Source organism: Bombus affinis, chromosome 4, assembly GCF_024516045.1.
Source record: "Bombus affinis isolate iyBomAffi1 chromosome 4, iyBomAffi1.2, whole genome shotgun sequence".
Classification (NCBI taxonomy): domain Eukaryota; kingdom Metazoa; phylum Arthropoda; class Insecta; order Hymenoptera; family Apidae; genus Bombus; species Bombus affinis.
In genome coordinates, this window is record NC_066347.1 from 2,412,311 (window position 1) to 2,432,457 (window position 20,147).

At 32.1% G+C, this 20,147-nt stretch overlaps 1 protein-coding gene across 4 annotated transcripts; it reads right to left on the minus strand.

The window, feature by feature from the left end:
- Positions 1-12,289: 12,289 nt before the first annotated feature.
- LOC126915909 (uncharacterized) lies at positions 12,290-19,695 on the minus strand. 4 transcript variants are annotated; one of them, XM_050721051.1, is made up of 13 exons: positions 19,537-19,695; positions 18,785-18,919; positions 18,091-18,183; positions 17,801-17,965; positions 17,413-17,544; positions 17,125-17,336; positions 16,525-16,568; positions 16,324-16,426; positions 15,801-16,013; positions 14,369-14,779; positions 13,707-14,015; positions 13,288-13,489; positions 12,290-12,745 (listed from the first exon to the last, which is right to left on the minus strand). In XM_050721051.1, exons 1-13 carry the CDS (start codon positions 19,628-19,630, stop codon positions 12,294-12,296), a joined length of 2,565 nt encoding a protein of 854 aa, XP_050577008.1. In that variant the 5' UTR covers positions 19,631-19,695; the 3' UTR covers positions 12,290-12,293. The 4 variants fall into 4 exon arrangements, with proteins under 4 accessions (XP_050577008.1, XP_050577010.1, XP_050577012.1 ...); XM_050721053.1 differs by having other exon boundaries at positions 12,291-12,745; positions 16,324-16,420; XM_050721055.1 differs by having other exon boundaries at positions 12,291-12,745; positions 15,801-15,983.
- Positions 19,696-20,147: the final 452 nt, after the last annotated feature.

Here is a 20,147-nt window from a genome sequence, read left to right on the forward strand (position 1 = left end):
TAGACTATTATTTTTGTAATAAGATTTGCGATAATAGATAAAATGTTGTTGAATTTTAAGATACGTTTTTCATTGTAAAGCGATTAATTGTTATCTACTTAATCATATCTGTAAGTATTATTTCTTATTCTGTTTTAAATTGAGCGGCAGTTAATTTCCGACTTATCGTTAGTTATGTAATAGTTTTCCCAGCATTCCACGCAATTGTTATTATCCGGCTCCCCTGCTGAGACGGATAATTAGACCGACTATCTTTCCAGGTTTACATATGTATGTTTCTTGACATTTCAGACGATTTAGTTTCCATTGAAATAGCCTGCATCCCAATTTAAAACGCGGGCTAATTCCCGTAAATATATGGAAGAAGCGCTTAGCATCTTCCTATTTTCGCGTCGTATGTTGAAGGCCACTTATTTTGGCAGAGGAACGTTCTATACCTATATTCTTCTTAATATATGGCAAAAGTTAGATTACAAGAAACTATGAATGTTTAATTTTTATGACAATTACGAAGGCAAAATACGATGTACACTAAAACTCGCTTTATATGAACTTGTCGGAGGACAAATAGTTTATATAACTGGAGTTCGTACAATAGAAGTACGTTCATTCTCCGCTACCATCTATTATCTCCTATTCATACGATAAGTTCACATTTAGATAAATAAATTCAACAATCGAAAGTTCACTTAATCTGGCACTAATTAAAATTTCATTCGAATAAATAAAATTTATGTAAATGGAGTCCTATTGTATTTACCTGGAAACATTGCAAAACCTCGGAAAATAACAAGTGAGATAAGCTCTCATTCCTGCTTGCTTAGCAAAGGTATTTAAACAATATTGAACAATGCTATGATCAATGCAAGGAACAATGCTATGATCTATTATCTCCGCTTTGGAAATGCTGTCAGTCTCTCGCAGAATTACCTTAATAAGTTACGTGTAACGTTTTAACATTTTGTATCTGCTACCATAGTATAAAAACTAATGGTTAACGCTTAAGTAGCTACTCAGAACATTGCAAGACAAGTAGTTACGAACTACTTTATGAAACAACATTTAGCAAAAATAACATTTCCAGGTAACTATTAATATACAAATAGCTATACTAAAATACCTACTAAAAAAAATACCTACTAAAGCACTAATTAAAATTCATTTCCTGGAAAGCTTAAAGACGAAGACATTATCGATAACAAAATTTCTATTCATCAATCTCTATCGAATCTACTATTAAATTTCACCAACAGCCAGAAGTCAACGATACACATAAAATTCATTACTTAACCATCAGTTAAAACGAGTTTCCTCTCACATCTAAAACTCCATTCGTTAAAAGGAACGAGAAAATCATAGAATTTAGTTGCATAATGTAATAATCTTTGCGACATATGCCAACAGCAGTTACAAATTCTAATTTCGATCGATGTCACCAATAGACGACAGATGCTCGATCTCTCCAATTGATTTTCATCCACTGATCGATAATTGTTCGAATAAATCACGATTGCGTATCACTTTTTTCCTTCCTTTCTCGAATCTATGAATCATGTATGATAATGTGAATCATTAAAGAAATTCTTCGCATCGTTACCTTGCCCGTTCTCTTAATTGAGTTAGACAAGAGAATCTTACAGTTGATTATTCCAATTTTGTTCAAATTCCAATTCCGAAATGGTATTCCAAGTTTTTCAATATTATAAGAACTCGAGCCACTTTCGATATTTAAGATTCCTGAGTCCTGATACGTGTTGAATCTTGAGTTTATGTACGTTTTGAACGTATAAGGTTTCGATCTCGAATTGGAATTCTTCAACATCCTGATGTATCTTCAAAATTTTGAAAATATTGAAAGTCCTGAGATTCAAGGCCTTGACGTCTACCCATCAAATTCTTGTGACTTTGAAACCTACGAAGTTTTTCGAGACTTTCGATACTTATCGAAATTTTAAAGAGCCAAAATCCTTTAAAACTCCGAAAAACTTTAAACGTTCAAAAGTCAGGATTCAAGATTCAAGATTCAAGATTTGCCAAGGCCTTCGAAAGTTTCAATTATCGAATCATGTTCGAGGTGACTCGAATTTTCCATGTCACGTATGAATGTTTGATACGATTCCAAATGTTTCAGCGCGCATCGCTACTTGCAGTATGAAAGGACACTGTCAGCGTGAACGTGCATGGTCGTGTGTACACACCTTCAACACCGTTACGTTCACTGACCGAGAACCGCGTTGGTTACGAAAGTCACGCAGTTCTGCAGCTTCTTTTTTTTGCTAGTTTTCCTGGCTTTTTGCTTCGACACCCTGTCAGACGTACAACGTACAACAGACTAATTGCATAGCGACGTTTCTCGATCGGGACATACACGTGTCGAAAGCTTGGACGAGTGAGAATTCAATATCCTCGACTGAGAATGTCTCGTATTGGAACGCGTCAAACGCATCTTCAGCGCAGAATTACGAGTTGGCTGGATTTGTCTTATATAGAGTTCGGCTTTTTATGGATTTCTGGAAAACTTGGAGATCGAAGAACGCATGAAATACACACAATACGCAAAAATATATGAAATACCCAAAGTATAGAATTCTTTGTAATATTTAATAGAAAAAACAATTATTTGTCGAAATTCCATTTTTTAAATTATATTCGTACAAATATGAGTTTTCATAAATACCTGCAATCTAACAATATATTTTAAATACAGAATACGAGCTGCTATTAAAGTTAGGTTCACTCGGACACGTACAGCATGGGAAATTGAAAAATTCCGGGAAAGGTTGTTATCAAGGTTGTTAGCGATGTATAAAATAAAAATCGAATTATAAGAACGAGAAGTTGAAATTCATTTTCAGTAATGAGACACTTTCTTCGCAATTACATAAGAAATTTCGAGACCCGAATCAGTTGTTCTCCTGGCGGAAAGTCCATTCATGCTTGCTTGATCGTCGAGAAATAGACTTGTATCAGCATCTGTTATAATTTACATCGCATAAATGCGTGGAATCGTGGTAGCGGAAACGAGGAAGCCTCCCACACTTTCTTCGGTGACTTTTCTGACAGAAAAGAAAAAATTATCCTATCTGCAAGTTATGCGTGCCCACACGCGTGTCGTAATACTTATAAAACGGTATTAAATAATCATCCTGTTTCTTTGCTTGAATAACGACAATTCCGCCAAAATATTTTACACCAATTTGTTTTCGATCGTTGCGAAGCTTTATTTTCCACACGATCCTATAATTTTCTATCATTAAAAGGTAACTGCTGCCATTACGTTATTACAAATGTACGAGACGTACATGAGTCTTGAAAGAACGAATAAAAATAAGAATTTCTCTATATTTCTTTATATTTGAATAAAATCTATTCTCTGATAATTCGTAAAAAGTTGATAACATTTGATTAAAATACGTGAGAGACGAATATACATGAATGAGACATACTCGACATACAAATCAGAAAGGAAATTTAATTAAAATTGTATTAACACTAAATGAGAATTTTTGAAAATATTGAACTTTCGTTCTACTGTTAAAAGCTTAAAATTCCTCCATTTCGTTAATTATTGAATGAGGATTTTTAGAAATATTGAATTTCCGCTCTGTACAGCTAAAAGCTTTAAATCTCTTTTTCCCCCATCCATAAAATGTTCCCGCAGAATGAAAATATCCCCATTTGATGTATTATAAAGAGATTCGGTTATGATACCTATTGAATGATTATAAATAGATTTTATATCGAAAAAATTGATTTTAGGACGCCATATTATATATCTCTTTAATTTTCCATTTTACTTCTGTTTATTTTACTTCCGTTCACTCAGTTAAAATTATAGTCCCTAAAGATTCACTTTATCCTTACTCTGTGAACACCTTATAATACTAAATTTACATAGTATACGTACTATGCAATTTTACAATTAGGTAGCGTTACGGATGTCGCCTCGTCTTTCGAGTCGTATTTCACTTTATTCGAGGATAAATTTCACCAAATGTGGAGGATACGTTCTGTTTGGCCATTTAACAAACGCGAACACTCCGTTCGGAAAAAGTTACAGATTTATTAGAGAGAATACGATGATATATGTTCCCTATCCGTACGTGACTTCGTTAAACTTACTTATTTCCAACTTCTACGAAGAGATTACGTTCTTTGAGAGGAAGAATCGTATCGTATTTGGTTTGAAACACTATTCTTTGATCTTTAAGTAAAATTTGATAGCATATTAGAATCCGCAGAATCCATTTAAAATTCAGCTCTAAATATATCACATCAACGACTTTTATTGTGAATATATGAAATAATGAAAAATAGCATTTTTCACGTCTTTATGTTAAGTCTGGAAATATCTTTCCAGAAAAGAGGACATATTTGAATAAAAATTGAAATCTAATTACTACGAGTAAAAGAATGATAGTCAGCTTTTTAACTTATAGATATCCAATAGCGAATCGCTTGGATATAGTAATGAGACAAAGAATATTTTTGCTCCAAGGTTATACGTCCCATAAATTTTTCCATGATGAAAACGAACAGCCGAAATGAAGTTTTCCAAGAGTAATTTATCGAAGGATAAAAAGCGTTTCCTTCTAAAAATTCTTACAGTGAAATTTATGAATGGCCGATATTAAGTCATTCGCTCGCGATTAATTAAATGATTCCAAGTTGATTTCTCAACGACACTTTCGCTGCGAAATGAACGAGTAAAAAGTACAATTTCGTCAGACAGCTTCATTAGCTAACCGGACAGAAATTTTTAATATCTGTAATTATCCAGGTACAACCTTGATCTTTTTACAAAATAATAACATTGAAGAAATTTTGTAAAATTACAGACTAAAAGAGACAGCAATAAAAGCTGGTATACCGACATTCAAGTTTTCAACTATTCTTAACTGAATTATACAAAAATTTTTTTATAAACGAAATTTATGAAAATTCGAAAATAAAATAAGTTTTTCGTCGTTGTTTGGCTAAAGCAAACAATCGGAAATTGACGTTCACCGCATTTTAAATACATCGCGTGTAATATTTCGTTTGATCTCGTGCTGCGTTTTACCGGTAATTATTGCTCACATATACGACTGTCACGCAATCGAAATCTCTCCGTCCAACTCGTAACTATTCGAGCCTTGTAACGTTTTACACTTCGTCATAACGCCTGGCTGCTCAAATAGCGCGTATGTCAATCAAAATTTATGCAATACCAAGACTATTTATTTCTAGCAGTTCTATCGAGCTTCTATTACTGCTTCCGTAGAATTTTATTGCTTTAACACTACGTATCTTTAACGTCTGTTAAAAAGGAGAATCGATCCTTAATGACGCAATGAAAAACGTAAGTCTCACAATGAAATTGCGGATGTTTACGCACTTGTCGAGAAAAAGATGTAAAAATGTGAAAAATGAACAGCATATGCAAAAATACGCGGAATATTCAAAATAAAGTATTCGTTATGATACTAATAAATGAAGCAAATCTACAGTTAAATTCAATTTTCCTATTCATTCTTGCGCATAAAATACGAACGTATATCCGCAATTTATTTCTAATTAATATCAATAAATTTCTAATTATTTGATGTAGTAATTAGCGCACGATGTAATTGCAAAATCATATGTATGTATTATGAAATTCGGGGGAATTAAATGATAAATTAAATCAAATGTTTGAGAGATAGAAGTTAATTAATGACATACAGTATGTCTTGAATTGGTGTGTAATAAGAGAACATTTTTGAACATTACGCGTATATAATGACTGTCAGAAGACGAATACTGATTAACATTTAACGGTTGTTCCGGAATTCTGGAGCACCGCAGACGTTATGAATATTCTCATAATTTCACTCTCGAGTAACAGCTGACGTTAAGTAGTCTCAATAATTCTCAATTAGGTGGAATTTAATATATAATTATGACTTGCAGGATGAAATTTAGAACTTTTATTTTAAGATATCTCAGAATCTTGCTACTCAAAATATTTCTTACACATACAAACTATAATCTCCGATATGAAATGAAAAAAAAGAATAACATAAGAATAACAATGAAATATTTGGATGAAATTCTAGAATATATTAAATTCATATATGCGACAAGAGTTGTACGATAAAAACGTCAGAAGAGAAGATTGTGCAACGAGATTTATCCAGGTGTTTCAACCTTAAAATTCGCAGTAATTCATATAAAGTTTTCTTAACAAGCCGCTTTACGTAACGCTGGAGCAACGAGCTGTTAGGGGCAATTTTTAACATGCCTATTAAACAAGAGTACGTCTTTTACGTTTACTGAGAAAAAGTCTCCATTACTTCCACTTCTCTAATCGTACGTTTCAAGATTTATACTTCACTTTATGCCGCTATGGTCGCCGGATATCGGATGTTCCAATGAATTGTGGAAAATTGTTCGTACAAAAAAGGTTAGAGCTAAGCTCGTTTCACGGAGGATATGACTAGTATGAACGACTGAGATTTTTATCGCTGATCTAATTTATAGGACGAATATGATTTCTCAAGTCTTAGTCGTCATTTTATTTCTCGGATCCATTTCTTCATAATTTTTAACATACAACGTATAAGAATGATCATCGATTTAATAATTATCATCCTTCTTTTTCAAGTCTTTAATACGAAATTTATTTTTCTTAATTTAATTTAGTAATCTATTCCATATTTCAAACTCGTTTCCAAAGCTGGAAATTATAATTTCAATTTCAGGTTCTTGACTGACGCAAACCCAAATATATTTTCGATTCAACTGGAATACTCGTTCTGTGCTAAAAACTCGTATATACGATCAATATTACAGTGTTATATTATCAGATATTTTCGCGAATTTTTGAACTGATTTATTTGAAATATTTTAATATACATTCGACATTTTACCGATAGGAAGCGAAAAAGATACTTATTGTTAACTATTACTGTAAGAAAGTATAACATAACATAGTACACTATGCTAAGTACTTAGCACGGTTTTTATCACGATAAGTATCTGAGCTGGAGAAGATTAATATTCCAGTAGCGCATAAAGAAGTATGTAAAAGGCTGCGAACAATCTGTAACTGTATTTGCAAAACAATCGTGTCACATAATGTTAGACCTCGTTGACTCATGAGAAACTTCTCTCTCTCGGCTCTTTTTTCTTTCCTTGCCACTTAGGACAAAACTAGAATCAAGATCCAGTTACGAGAAATACCGCATATAGAAGTATCATGAACAATAACAAGTTCATACATATTCATGAATAATGATATCCCATAACACGTTTCTAATCCTAAATATCCCAGCGTCGAACTTTGATCAATTATAAAAATCAGCCGTTATATTTCTTCTCATCTATAATAAAATATCGTGCGTGAGTCCGTTAATGCGTGCTGTCAAAGAAACGAAAGAAAAAAAAGTAAAGAAGCGAGCCGTTATTTTTATATACACGGCCAGAGAGAATGTCAGACAAACAGTACGACGAACTTAGTGAGAATATTTCAAGGGAAAGGTAGAATGATTCCATGATTCTTAATGCCAAGGTATATTCGCGACGCAAGTCGATAATACTGTAATGGCATTATTGCGAGATGCACGCACGAAGAAAAACTTATTCTAACTAACTTTTGATTTCGACAGATTATCCGCTATAAACTTTACACGTTTATGTAACTTTCTGCAATGTTAAATAAATATAAATATTATCAACACTTTGTTTTATGATGTCAATTTATACTTTCGTCGTATGCATATGATTTCAATTCAACGAAGGCAAATTTGTATTTACTTCAGGTTTGAGCTAGAATTTTAACGTCAATTTTTGAAATTTCCGATTATTAATAGATAATGCGTATTTCATGCAAATTCATGTTTTTATTAAAAAGGAATGATTCCTAAATAGTAATGTGTTTTACATACTAAGTAGTGTAACGAACACTGTAGTGGAATTCAGTTAAAAATAAAGTTGATATTTTACATTTGAAAGTTGAAATTTTCGTAAAATTCTGCCCATGAAATTCTCCTATTAATTCAATACATCTTTCTTAAAGTATATTTTTCTGTGAATATTTTCTACAAACCTGTGTTTTCAAGGATCAATTGATTCAATAAAAGGAAAGAAAAAATAAACCGATACAATCTGCTTTACTTTCTACATAATATGTCGAAATAATATGCATTATTCATGAGTATTCGCAAATTTAACGTTGCTTCTCTGATTTTAGTTAAGAGATACCACGCGTAATATGAATCTGTCAGTTCAATTATCGGCTTATTTGATAATTTAACGTCTTAAAATCGAGCAAGCTTAACTACTATAAGTTATTCTTCCATCAAAAATTACCTCTGAACCTGTGGTGCAAAATTAATGAAACCGAACTTAGTTTCTATCAATTCTTGCAAATGTAATTCAGACATATTGCTATATTATTATGCATTTAAAAAATTGACGATTCTAGTTACAACGGATTAGAAATAGTGGTAATTGGAACGACGAGTTAACTCGTCTTTTCCAGGTGAACAGGTTACTTGTAATGCCTGTCTTGCGTTTGAAAAATTGACAACCAGTGAATCGTGTATTTTCCCACTCGATTGTGCTTCTTGGAAACAGAAGAAGCGGTGTGTTTTAACGACTCTGTTTACTGTGAGTTAGGCCAGCATTGTACAACGCATGTTGTTCACAGAAAATCTTTAGTATCCAAAATGTCAGATATTTTGTAATGCATGAAAACAACACATGAAGATTGTTCAGTGAAAGGAGCAAGATCTTCAATTAAAATTACGAAATACTTTCCAAAATTTCAACCTTGAATTTCAACGACGATTGTGGTTACATTATCATGCTTTTATCTTTTTAGAAAGATTTTTAATTTAATTTTTAATTTTCAATGTATATGGTGTGTTAAATATCAAGAGATCAAAAAATAGTTGAAAATATCATAATGTCAAAATATCAAAGAATAAAAATCAAGTATCAAAATATATTGAAAGAAAAGATTCTAAATTAGTAGACAATGCAATTCACTCTCAGAATAAGAATAATCTTCGAAAGTTGTTAGTTCGATTTACTCAATTTGGTGTACCTACGTAATTTCGTCTTGATTTTATTCTTCGTTAGAGACAGATGTTTCACATAACGTACGTATAATTAGATTCAAACTTCAGATATAGGTATACATTCCTCCTGATTATCTTGTCTTGTCGTTCTTTTCAACGTTACGCAATGCACGCGACTTCGTTTCGCCGGTAGGGCATTGTTTAATGAAAAATGTGAAAGAACGGAACTTGCGATTATAATTAACGTCTTACGACGTTTTAGAGAAAAAAAGACTTGTTCGCCTTCTCCTGTCAGACAATCAGCGCAACCGTCGACTTTTCACCTAATTCTCACTTCGCAAAATTTCATAAATTATTCCTTTAAGATTTTAAATGAAAACTCTACATTATCAGCTATTAAATGACAGAACTGAATCAGTTAAAATAAATGCAATGTATCAAACTAATACATGTGGAGCATATAAGACATAACACTTTACAGATTAACAATTATTTATTATAGATTACATTTATTATAGAAAACAAATATAACTCGTTCTGACTCAAATAGGATAAATGAATACGTTAGAGAAGATTCAAATTAATTGTTTCATTCAGTCCAAATTACTTTTGCGGTATAATTCCATAACATGTTAAAACTAACGCTTACTTTGTCGATGAATAAAGTTTATGTTCAATAAGTATCAATAATACATCATTTATTTGTTACTTGTATTTAGTATTAAGAACAATAACTTTAATAAGATCAAGAAGACTATTAAGATGTATTTTTCTGTTGTAAAAAGTATATTTTTTCATTGTCAAACTTTCCTCCGTTTTAAGCATACGTATACTTTTTCATCATATTCAAGTTACCAACTTGTAACAAAATATCACGAATTATACACTAAATACAGTCTCATCAATATCAAATATAGTATCAAAGTTGGATAAACTAAAAAATGTGGATTTTCTCAAGAAATACATAACCATTGAACAAAAATTCCACTCTTTCATTCTGTCGCTCGATAATAATTGATCTTCCATTCACATTCAATACTCACCTCTGGAAAGCCCTTTAATATCCTTTGGAGTCAAGTTTCACTTCGGTTGCGACACTGAGGATCCTCGGCGTGTTTATGCTCACGATACGCACGGGAGGAACAGGATCGTGGTTCACGGTGCCACGATCAACAGCAGACTAGCCCGATACCATTCTCCATCCAGGTTGTAATATTCGACAACTTCCACCACTTTCTTGCCTTCCCTTCTGCCATGGTACCAGCTTATGGAAATGATCCGAGCGGTCGCTACCATCTCGCCGTTTTCATGGCGCTGAGAATTGGAGAACACGGTACGAATAGCTTTTACAATTTCAAGAAGCGTAGGAACGCCTAGGTAAGCGACAGTATTTTGTTTTATTGCTGATAAAATAATTTATTTATTTTTGATTCGTGAACAAAAATAAGATTATAAATAAATCGCACATTTATCAGGTGGTATGGCAGGTATTTCAGAAGGTTCACAGTTTAAAATAATTCAGTCCTGTATTACAAGAACGACGAAACTGTCGAAGCAGGATTTCAAAGAATTACAAAAATAATTCTTGATTATTATATAAATAATTATCTTGTAAGCTACCAAATAGTTTTCTTTTGGTTTTTCGAAAGACTCGTTTGAGTTGCACTACTTTCGAAAGATACGCGCGAAATATCGTTACGCAATAAACCGTATCGATTAATCTTTATTAGATAAATATAATATTTTAACATTTTTAAAAAGTACCTTACATTTTTTTTTATCTTTTTAAACGTACTTGTCGAATTTCTACAAAGATCGCAACGTTTATTACGTTTCGTTCAATCACACTGCGTCAGTTAAAATGTATACATCCAAAGCTTTAATTAATTGAAATTCCAATTACGTAACGGGACTAACTTTTAATTGACAATTACGTGTTGGTACGTACAAAATCGCAATTTACTTGGTTCCATTTGGCATTTATGAACAGTTTCAATTTACCGAATCAAAGAACAAGGGTTTAACATTGTTATATTATAATTATATAATAATGTACATTTCACACAAATTTATTAAATATCTTTCGTTCGTTGTGTTTTTATTAGAATGTAATGACAGCGTTTTAAAAGAAAGTAATTGCCGTGTTCGCGGATATGTAAGACGGGAAATTTAATGACAGCATATTAATGACTGAACGGAAATATATATTCTTCAGTTTACGTTCCTTGCCGTTCTTTCGTGCTTTATTTCGGCTCGCACTTTCAAGGAGATTAGCCATTCGATGATATTTATTATAATGATATATCATTTAGTAGATTTACTACTATCATAATTATATTACATGTATATCATATTGTATCATTATAGTAACTATTAAATACTATTAGATGCGTATGTTTATAGAAATTTATATTTTTACGAATAATACGAAAAAAAACAGAACCTCAGAAAATATTTGTTTTATTCACTAAATATTATAAAGTATATTGTACTTTGAATATTTTGTATACTTTTGTATTCTGTGCGTTTTAATATCCCTAAATTCCCCAAAAATCCACCATCTGATAATAAAATGTTTATATAAAAGTGTATCTGTGTGTTGCAAAATTTATACAAAATTATTACCTTGTATAGATTGTTTCGTTCTCTCAGTGATTTTCTGTTCGTAATCTTCTATAAATAGGAAATTAAAAAATCACTGTTGAACTTTACAACTTAATTTCTTAAAAACAAATGTTGGACTACGTTATACATATAATACCGTCATATTGACTGTGACGTTATTTAGTGGATTTCCCATTACTAGTTTCGTACGACCATATTCGACGTACGTGTAATCCTGAAGACCAATGTCACCGTTTCCAGCACCGTAACTAGGCAGATTATAAAAGGACCGAATAGTAGGTTCCTCGTTTGCATAAATTAGCTCAGGTGTCCTCGATTCTTTTTCCTGGTAGTGAAATTAAAAAACCGGTTTAACTTGCGTCGAACAATTGGACTACGTTAAATCGTTATATAGTAGAGTACATCTGTCTCTTTGAAATTACCTACCAGTTTCATCGACGTTTTTCACGGAAAAAAGACAGAATATTTTTAATTCAAATTTGTATACTACTCGAAAATAGTCTAGTTTTGTGTTAGAAAGTATTTTAGTTAGATTTTAAGTATTAGTATTCTAAGCATTATACAATTTTTAGGATTCTAAATGTTAGAGATACATTAAGATTATTTTTAAAAGATACAAACCTGTTATGGTTTTAAATTCGATGAAGCTGTTTCTGTTTGATTCGTAGGCAAAATCTGGTCATATGTTTCTTCTTCTAAGATATGTGAATTATGCACATCATTCACATTATTTACAACATTTTTCAGAAAAATGTTGCTTGATTCAATCCCCGAAGATTTTGATTCGTTATAGTATTTGTTAGTTTCATCAACAATAACTTGTTCACTATTTAAGAAAGACGTGTTTAGTGAACTTTCATCGAAATTCAATTCTGTTTCTTCTGTATCGAAAGTATCATTCTCCTCATTCATCATTTCCATCAGGGTTTGTACGTAAGGTAAGAGGCTTTCTCTGTTCAGTTCAAGGAAAAGATTTAAATTCATTTCTTCGTTGTTTGTATTGTCGATTTGTGGGAATGATAACTGCGATTGGACATCGTTCGACTGATCTGAATAACTGAAAGGTTGAATGTTATCTGAAATAAATGTTATTTTATTGAATCTGACAAATCTTTCAATCGAATGTTGATTAACTTCTTACTGCTAATTTCGTAATTATATAATCAATTTTGTAATTAATTATCAATGGACTTAATAAGGCAATTGTTAATATAACAAAATGTCAAAATATATTATTAAATAAACATAAACTTAATTTACAATTTTTAACAAACTCGATTGTGAGAATTCAAGTTTATCTGACTTTTAAAAATTCGATTTGAGCTTTGAAATAAAAAATCGTAGTTATTTTTGTAGATTCTCGAATAACGCAGTTTAACTTCCAGTTCGCAATAGAAGTAGGAAAATAATGGGCATTATACCCGTAACGAATCTATAAAATTCCATCTCTGCTACAAGCAAGGCCACCTACTATGTATTCATTCTAGCGTAAAGATATTATAATAATTTGTGCAATATTGTGAAAAAACTTTACGATTTGTTGTTGATGGTAAAATAAATTTCAGCGAAGGAATTTATTGCAACGAGGAATATATCGCAAGGGACGAAGGGAACATACCTAATTTATTAAAGAACGTCTTAACACTTGGTTCGATCATGTCTGTGAAATTTCCATAGTCATCATTAGGGAAAGAAAATTGATTTGCATTCTCTTCAGCATTTTTATTCCTAAATGTATCCTCATTATTTTCACTATGAATTATCGAACTCCACTCGAAGTCTCCATCGTGTTTTTCATTTCGTGGAGCTTTAGGTAAATTCTGAAAAGATGAAGCTTGTTAGTGAAATTTATTCCAATAAAAAAAGAATGGGAAATAATATAGCGTTGAAGTTGTAGAAATTACTAAATTAAGCGGAAGAAACTATTTAATCGTTTGTATCTTTTTTAATTGTCTACTCGTACGTATCACGAGTATGAAACAATTTTCTTTCGAGAAAAACTTTCTCTCAGTTCTACCAAAGCTTTAGAAAACTTACTTCTTTGCGATATTCTTCGATAGGTTTTTCATCAAAAGTCTGTGACACATTTTCAATCGGGAAGAACTGCATAGAGTTAAGAAACTTAAGAAACTTCTCCAACAAATCAACAGGAATGTCATCAAAGTGTTGCGCCTTGACCATCAACCTTTTGTCTTCCGAAAGACCAATAGAATCTTCAACAGAGTGTGTTTCTTCTTTAGGTGAAGTCTTTTCAAAATTTTTGTGCAGTCCAGTCCACAAAGACGATAGCTCGTCTCTGGTTGATGATAAATTCATCTGTTTCTCTGGAACATTCTTCAAAAGCAGCTCTGATATTAATAAAAACAATTATGTAGAAATATTTTAAAATTAATTTATAATTAAAATACTTATTGCTTTTTCTTCTTTTAATAAGTAAATTCAATTGATTTTAATCAATTTTTCATTTAAATGTAATTGTTTTATTCGTGAAATTAAATTTACAACTATAATATAACATAAAAAATATACATAAATATAAATATGCATACAGAATATCTAATTAATTAAACGAAAATTAATTTTTTCTCAGTATCGGTTTATATATTCAAAAAAATTCATGTTAGCATATTGTATGTATAAAAATAAGATAAAAATAAAGCAAAAGTTTATGCGAATAATTTGATAAAAATAAAACTCACGAAAGAGGAAAAATTGTCCCGTACATCAGATACTTTTCCATTTTCTGAAATTGTTCCGTGATGATGTCGTATACTGGGATTATAATCGATAATCGGAGAATTGGTTAATTCCTTCATATTTTTCACAGGAACCACAAGATACTGTTGATCGTAAGCATTTTCGATTTTCTGTGGCCGCGACGATAAAAATTGATTTCCCACGTAAGGGGGATATTTCAGAAGATAATTGAAAAATGGCGAAGGGCTAGATTCCCTTACATTATTCAGCAGAGCAGCTTCTAAAGCTGCGTACGGCGGTAACAGGATTCTGCTTGGTACAAGAATCTTCTCTAAAATATGCGTCAAATTTCTTTCTCTCAGAAAAGACTCAATTTCCTCTATCCCTTTTTTATCGTCAAATGGCAACATATTCTGAAATAATTAATTTCATAAATCATAATTAGTTTTTCCTTATTCACGATTTCTCTGTGGATTTTTATGCATTTATGAAAAATTTCTAGATGCACAAAATGACATAAAATGTATCAGACATGCAAAACATAGTATCCTTTATAATATTTAAAATAAATTTTTTTTTCATTGTAATCTGCGTATGTGCAATCTATCATGCAATGATATAATCAGTACAGACTCTGATGACATAAATTAACCCGAATTTGAGTACACCCAGTGATGTATCACTATGATATTATTTAGCTTATATTGCTAAATCTCTATGGTAGATGTAAAAAGTGATGTCCCTTTAATCTTTCGCATTCTTCTATGATGTCCAATAATTTTGTGTCCAGGTAGTTGGTAATTCTTCGGCTGTTGTTGATATAACCTGCTGTGTCTGACGATTTCTTTCTTTACAGCGAGTATATCGGGTTTTTATTTATTGGTTCGTTCGAAATGTACCATTCCGCATAGGAAATGTATGTCAGTATTTATATTTAATAAAACAATTTTCTATCCAAGTTGCAGTTCTTTAATTATATTCCTAAAAAGTTATATTCCTATGAATTTGCATAAATATCCACAGTCCAGTTACGATAAATCTGACGATTAACTGGAATTCATATTACGGAACCAACGAGACAGAAGAGAAGATTCTCGTTGTTATCTTTTTCTTCGTTTAATTAGCTACGACATAATAAATCGCCACTTAAAGAGTTAGTTTGCTTAATTTTGCTATTCGACTCTTTTTCACCCTCCATTTCACTCGATAATTCCCTCTCACTATTATTACGAACATTTATCTCACCTTCCATGTACATACATATTGCATCGCACAAATCACATTTACCCTAAATGAACTTATGCAACACAATTTAAATAATCCATCTGCGCAATAAACGCAAATTGCATACTTGCGGCCTTGCAAAGCATGAATAACGGTAAAAGATTTGCCCATTTCGCCACACTTCCGATCAAAATTCCATCGTGTGCTTACCATCGTACCGCGAACTGAGTATAGATTTTCTGTCAATGTAGTAGGTCGTTCTTGTCCCGGAAGTATCGGTCCCATGGCATCCAGATTGCCGTGTGATGCTTGGAGCCATTTTCGCAACTCTTTGCCACGCGACGACAGAATTTCCTCTAGCCAGTCACCGTACGCACCAGAACCGAGTATTTCCTTGATAGATTGAAGCCAATCTTGAAATTGCTGGAAATAGCGGATGCTGGAGTGCTTTTATCGGGAACCGTGAAGGGCTTGAGAAACAAGTTTGGTTGAATTCCGTGGAAAGATTTTAGTAGCTTCGATGCTCACGTCCAAATAAATAAAGATATTTAACTCTTTATATTTTATTGATTTTTTATTATTATTATCATTATCACTCAAAGTAAAAAATGTTTAGCTTTTACAAGCGTTCATTTTTACTGTAAATATCGCGAGTGAAAATCAAATTTATAATGGGATTAATATATTATTTAAACAAGTTTTAATTTTTACTTAATTTGATTTTGAACGTTACCTTGAAATCTTCCTGTTCTTCGACACTTTCTCTCCACAGTTCTATCGCGTCCAATTCAGTTTTCGATTTTAGATGATTTAACCATGAGACAGGGATTCTATACCTCGCATTTCGTATTCAAATAATTGATTTTAGTTTGTTTATAGAAAAGTTTAAATATAATTTGTATAATTTAATAATTATTTAAGATATGATATTCACCCTCTTCTTTCAACTCCATTTTCTTGATCCGATTTTGTTAGTATCTGAAGAAATATTAGTCATTTCTATTATCGAACGATAAAGACCACAACAAAAATTAATAAATTACTAGGGAAGTTTTGAGTTTTATTTAAAGTTTACGCGAAGTCGAAATTTGTACATTTCACTCGTAGAATTAAGGAACGTTAATGAAAATTATGTGATTACGAGAGAAAAGATAATTATGCAGATCACATTTATAATATTAGAAACAAGATTTCTAATTCCTAATTGATAATCATTTGTTAAGTGGAAAAACGTGTCACCTCGTCATTTAAGCTGCTCCTATCTTGTATGTAACAATTTATTTATCGTTTCGTTCCTATTAAAAATAAATGACAAAAGTAAATTTTCACATTTTCATGGAACGAAATTAAGTAAATTCAGTTTATCTATATTAATTGTGAATTCAGTCATTATAGAAGAACCTGGTTAAAACGCAATTCAATTAATATTTAATAACTTAGTTAAGCCTAAGTTAATATTTCCATAAAATGTAGAAACGCGGTTCCATTTGACAATGTATAAAAATAATTCTATTCTATTTAGGAAGAAATGTACCTCGCTATCATTCCGAGGGTCTCCGTCCTCGTTCTTCAGAGATCTTCTTGAGAAAGATGAAGCAGAATCATTCGCTGCTGGCACATGTACCTCATGGCAAGTTCTTTTAATATTACAGTCGTCTGTCTCGCAAGATCCTACAATTTCTGCGGAACAGGTTTGCCTTTGTGGGCATATCCATCCACGACAACGTTCATTTGCCATTTCGTTTTCTGGAAAATGACGAAGAAAAACAAAAGATCTTTACAAATTTCCTTCACATGAAACACAAAATTCTGTGAACTCTACCTTTTGGCATTATGCAATCCGGTGTGTGTTTACAAAGTGGAATCGAACAGTTACCCTCTGGTCTTCGTAAGAAACATTCGTATTCTGATGAACAACCGAGATTTCGACACCTTACGAATAAATGCTGCACTTCTACGAAAACAATCATTTGCATCTTATTAAAAAGGATAATAGATTTTCGTTTGACAAAATTTTCACTATGAATGAAAAATCATATAACTCTTATTTTATTATTATTATTAAATTTATTACTATTATTGACATATATATACATACTATATAATATATTACGACTATTTATGACAGAAAAACTAAAATGTACTAAATATATAAAAATCTTGAAGTCTGTGTGACTTGTCATCATCACAATGACTTAAAAGACAAGAACCTTTGTTCTTCATGCAGCTTTTTATTAATTTACAAGGAGGATTCGCACAGAACGATTCCCGGAGAATGCAGTGGTTTCCTTGAGGACATTTGAACCCGGCGCAAGAAGCGGGACCTTCGTAGTACTCTTTTTGGGTTACGCATCTTGCTATCTGTTGCTCGCACTCTGAATAAAATGCAATTCATTATCTACTAATCCACAGTAAAGAACTTTTAATGAAGCAACGAAGATATCGATAGTCTTTCTTTTGTTTTTTAAATTAAAAAAAAATAAATTATTGTAATGCTCACTTTCGTCCCAGTGACAACGACGAACTTTCAACATGCACACGTAACCATTGGTGCAGTGCACAGTATCGCAGGTGGAGGGTCCTCTTAGAGATTCTTAAAAGCCACACGTGTAATGTCGATAATTATATAAGGAGGAATATAGCATATTTTTAATAAAAAAAGAAGCAGTAGAAAATACATAAAATTGTGGAATGAGAAGATTCGTAAATAAATTTTGAAATAGGATATTCTCAAACAAATTATATTTTAAAACAAATCCACCACTAGTCCCAAGCAAATAACGTTTTAAATAAAATCTACTACTAGATATTGCGCAGAGAGTTTCAGCTAGAAGAGATCGAGACGAAGATAACTCGCAGAGAAAATCTTTCGTTTTTGAAACGTGAATCGTCTCACTGAGAATGAAAATTCCACGAAATAGTTCGCTTTTCAGAACGGTCCGCAATATATATGTTCATACGTTCGACCAAAAAAGATGTGCACCAGACAGGAATTTCATTTCTCCTTTGTGTCGAGCAATTCAAAACTTACTGTATTCCTGTTCACAGCAATAGTTTAACGCAAGATGTTGAATTTCCTACTTAAACAATTGTTCGATAAAATAGAAAATTGCATCGATGCGATTAATTATATTCTTTGTACGGTTTATCTCGCCACGTAATTCAATTTCGACAAGTACCATCCAGGCACTTACCTGTTCGAGATCTCGCGCAGTATAGCATACTGGGACACGGAGGGTCTTTACATCGAAATTTTCGATGTACGCAGACGTCATCCCCGCCGCAATGTAAATACGCGCATCCTCCGAGATTGGTATCATCTGTAGTTACTGTAATCAGGCACAGAATGGATTACTTTCTGAAGAATATACACGTTTCCAGAGATAACGCACGCAATAACTCTGTAACTATAATATTCTTTTTAACATTCTATGCACTAGCAATTTCATTTTACGTTACTATGCGATAGCTGTTTAACAAAAACAGTATTCTTTATAGAATTCATAATACTTGTTGTATTATTTAATTTAGTTCTCCAGCCATGTGCAATGTCGAAATCGCATTCTACTTATTCTATTAGTTTCGGCGGACCATGCTATTATCGTATCGCGTTATTTGTGTTGCATATTAGAAGTCTTATGACGAACCTGCGATTTTGTATAGAAAAGTATGAAAATCGCCCTCGGTTGGAGGGTTAAATAGAACAGTGTTAGATTATAAATATGATATTGCATAATTTGATGGATAAGAGATTTTGAACAAGTAGATGCTTATAAAAATGATAAAATTGATAGACGCGGCTAGCCGGGGGATGAAAGTTAATAATATAGAAGCGTAATAAAATCACATTATCATATTTCTGCGATGAAGGACGTTCTAAACTTGTTCGTTTTTGTCGCTACTATTAGTATATGAGATTTAATGAATTATTTTAAAATGCACCTACCTTCGCCTTTAAAACCATGAAGATAAACCTCTGTGGTCAATAGCAACAGAGGAAATAATATAAAGTACATAAACACGACACATTTCATTTCCATAGTGATAGGAACATGATAGCGAACGTTGTTCGATAGTGACTGCACCTGAAGTAAAGTAAAGCAGCTGACGCAATTGATATGGAAAAATCGTGTTTCGATATAAGCTGAGTAACTGGAGACCGTACGGAACAATCGGTCAGGAATGTACTTACTCGATATACGTGGGCATAATAGCAAGCGTTTATCTATCCACAAAATACTCAGGCGTTTTACAATTGTTTAAGTAAAGATTTAAAAAAATTTCATAAAATATTTAGGTGCTTTAAAAGATATATATATATATGTCATATTTATGGCAATTTTATTAGGGTATAACTGTTCTTCAGGTCTAATTCTGTTAATCTGTTAATCTGCGATACTAGAATTTTCTGAAATCTTAAAATATCAATATTGCAAGTGGATTTCAAAAGAAGCAATATCAATTTTTCCTGAAGGTGTTGAGAACGCGAACCTTCAGATCTCAAGGACGTGGGAAAATTCTTAGGGTAACAGAACGAGCAAGGAAGCTCTCTACCTT